Consider the following 2,974-nt stretch of genomic DNA (forward strand, 5'->3'; position numbering starts at 1 on the left):
TGTCCCGCAATTTTCTATGTTTGATCCCAGTCTTGCTTCTGTTCGTGAGTTAACATTAAATCTTGCTTCGCCATCTCCTACTGGTGCATTTCAGTTTGGCTCTGAGCTTTCTCTTGACCAACATCTCGCTTTTGACTATTTGGTAAGTCTTGTAACTTTTACCTTTATTCTGGTGAGCGATAAGACTTTGTAACCCACACGTGTTACTTTTCAGAATATGTGTCGGAGGATTTTTCAGGTTGAGGATTACCTCCAGGTAGCGAGCGTGGTTCGCGCTCAGTCTTCCCAAATTTCTTCTCTTGAAACCGAAGTTGCAAGTCTTCAAGGTCATGTATTTCTGCTTCGGAAGGAACGTGATTCACTTAATAGATATCTAGCTACCAGCGAAGGCTGCTCGAGTCAGGAATGATTTGCTAGCAGGTAGGTTTTTGTTCTCTTCTTGGTCTTGTTTCTTTATTGATTTTCTAGGGATATCTTTCTTAGTTGATGATCATGAGGTTCCTTGCAGAGGTATTCAATCTGTCTGATCTTGCTATCGCCGCGAATTTAGATAGAGAAGCTCTTCTGGTATATTTTAATTCTCTTAACCATAGTTTCGTGTTGGTTGACTATGATGAAGATTATGTTGAAAATGATATTGAGGATTATAAACAAAATATGAACATCTTAAGTTTGAGTTTAGGAAATTGTTTTCTTTTGTGACGTCCTCTAGGTATCGCGTTAGGCATCTTCGGGGTGTTGTTGATCAATGGAACGATGAAAAGGCGACCCTAGCTAGCGAAAAGAATGAGGCTGTTAGAGCTGGGGTGAGAGCTCTCCAAGATTGTCAAAGGGAGAATCACGAACTTCGCGTGATTCTCGAGAAAATTCGAGTTCACCTTAGGATTGAAGGCATTGATGACTTTGACAAGGCTTTAGGCGAGATTGAGGAGAATAGGGTTACAGCCGTTAAATACATTAGTTGGGTAGATCATCACAAGAAGATTTTAGATTCAGTGATTATGCAGAAAGAAGGTGTCTTAAATGATCTATCCTAGCTCCGTAATTTGTCTTTTTTCCCAATTGTCTTCTTTATCTAATATATTTTTCCGTTCACAGAGAGTGAGAAGAGCCTACGGGTGGAGCTGAGTTCTTTGATGGAGAAACTTGAGAAGTCGCAGCAAGAGTTGGCGATCTTTAAAAGTGGTGAAAACTCTTCTTCGCATCAGTCTACTGATCTGTCTTGGAAACTTTCTTTGGCGAACGATGAACTTCTTCGCGTTAAGACTGAGGCTGAGCGATATAAGGAAGTTATGGAGGCTAGGTACGCATTGTTAAAGCGTCGCAAGAAAGCCCAACTTATCAATACTGACCGCGAAGCGCAGAGATTGTGTAACAAGGTTGCTAGGGATACTTCCGACCTTGTTACTACTGAGAATGGTCTTCCTACTAGAAAATTTCCTGACGTTCACGTGCCTCCGGATGAAGTTGTTGAGTTTGGGTCTAGCGATGAAGATGAGATTTCTGATGGCGAGGAAGAATTTGAGGAGGAGGATGCTGATGGCGAAAATGTTGAAGGCGAATTTGAGGATGAATTCCTTGGAGACGTCAGAAAAAATGGAGCTGACCAAGCTGACAAAGCTGTTGTAAACGATGCTGAAGGTGATCATCAACCATCTCGGGGTGCAAGGAAGAGACAACAAGTGCATGTTTTGTCTTCTCAGGGTGGCGCTTTAGATTCTTCGTAGCCTGGAGCCACTGACCCTCCCTCAGCGTCTTCTCCTTCTCATGATTGGGTTGCCTTTTAGTTGCATTCTCCTTTTAAGACATTCTTCTTTTTACTGTATGTTTTTGTGGGCTCTCCCAAGCTTGGGGGGCATGACTTGAATTTTTGTTGAAGTTGGGATATGTCTTTCCTGCGTTAGAAAAATTGAAGTAGATGCACGTATATAACTAAGTTGTTTATTTTGCGCTCTTTCTCTGGTTGTCCCTTAGCTAATTAAGGTGTATCTCCAGGTTTCAAGGTGTCTTGTAACACCTCGATTTTCGGGTCCCGGATCTTGCTCGGATCCCATGCCCGAAAACCCGAAGTGCTACTTCAATACCATTGCCGAAGCCCGACTACTAAGCCCAAGCTCGTTAAGTAATTAATTTGGGCTTAATTAATTTATGGTCAAGTTACAATTTCTATCGCGGCGGAAAACTTAGAAAATTTATTTGGGAAGATCTAACCGGCGATTTAACCTAATTTTAAAGCCACCGGAAACAAAACAAATTTTGGTTCTCAAATAAAAATATTAACACCGTGCATGTTTTATGATTAATTAATAAGTAACGATTTCAACACCAAATTGTAAAACTGAAAAACAGAGAAAGGTAGATTCCTAGAATTTTACAGGCTTCATACGAGTTCCAAAATTCATTATATTTATGTGGATTAATCCACGCTGCTAACACTATTGTTCATAAATTTTCTAGAATTTTGAATTGAAGATTAAAAGACCAAGACCACAGTCAAACTCATAGTTGACCAAAACTGCAGAAAAACAAAACCGTGACACTCTGTTTTAGAAAAATTATATTTAATCGCGTACAACTCAGAATTGGATGAGTCTTGTCATTTTAGAAATATAAAACATAGATGGTGATTTCCTCCGTGGACACTAAGATCTAAAAACCAATTTATCATAGCTCTTAATTAGAATTTTTATAAGACATTTAAAACGGTCAGATATTTTCTGGATTTAACACTCGTATAAAGAATTATTTTAAAAATAGTTATACAACTCAGAAAATTCTATAAATGTTACCAAATGTCCCTTAAGATGTTTTACATTTATTACAAAAATAATCATATCAAAACCTATTGGTAATTTAAAATGATGATCAGTCAACTAAACATCATACAATATTTTTACAGCATTCAAACTAAGATTAATTACATCTTAAAATAGAATTTTAGGCATAAATGATAACTTTAGACATCTCTAATCAT

General features: G+C 38.3%; 1 protein-coding gene across 2 annotated transcripts; it reads left to right on the plus strand.

Annotated features, from left to right (window-relative positions):
* The first annotated feature begins 233 nt into the window (after positions 1-233).
* LOC113307832 lies at positions 234-1,909 on the plus strand. 2 transcript variants are annotated; one of them, XM_026556291.1, is made up of 4 exons: positions 234-420; positions 509-567; positions 713-1,014; positions 1,099-1,909. In XM_026556291.1, exons 3-4 carry the CDS (start codon positions 1,002-1,004, stop codon positions 1,725-1,727), a joined length of 642 nt encoding a protein of 213 aa, XP_026412076.1. In that variant the 5' UTR covers positions 234-420; positions 509-567; positions 713-1,001; the 3' UTR covers positions 1,728-1,909. The 2 variants fall into 2 exon arrangements, with proteins under 2 accessions (XP_026412076.1, XP_026412077.1); XM_026556292.1 differs by lacking the exons at positions 509-567; positions 713-1,014.
* The last annotated feature ends 1,065 nt before the right edge of the window (positions 1,910-2,974 follow it).

The sequence above is a fragment of the Papaver somniferum genome, chromosome 9 (genome assembly GCF_003573695.1).
Source record: "Papaver somniferum cultivar HN1 chromosome 9, ASM357369v1, whole genome shotgun sequence".
Lineage (NCBI taxonomy): Eukaryota > Viridiplantae > Streptophyta > Magnoliopsida > Ranunculales > Papaveraceae > Papaver > Papaver somniferum.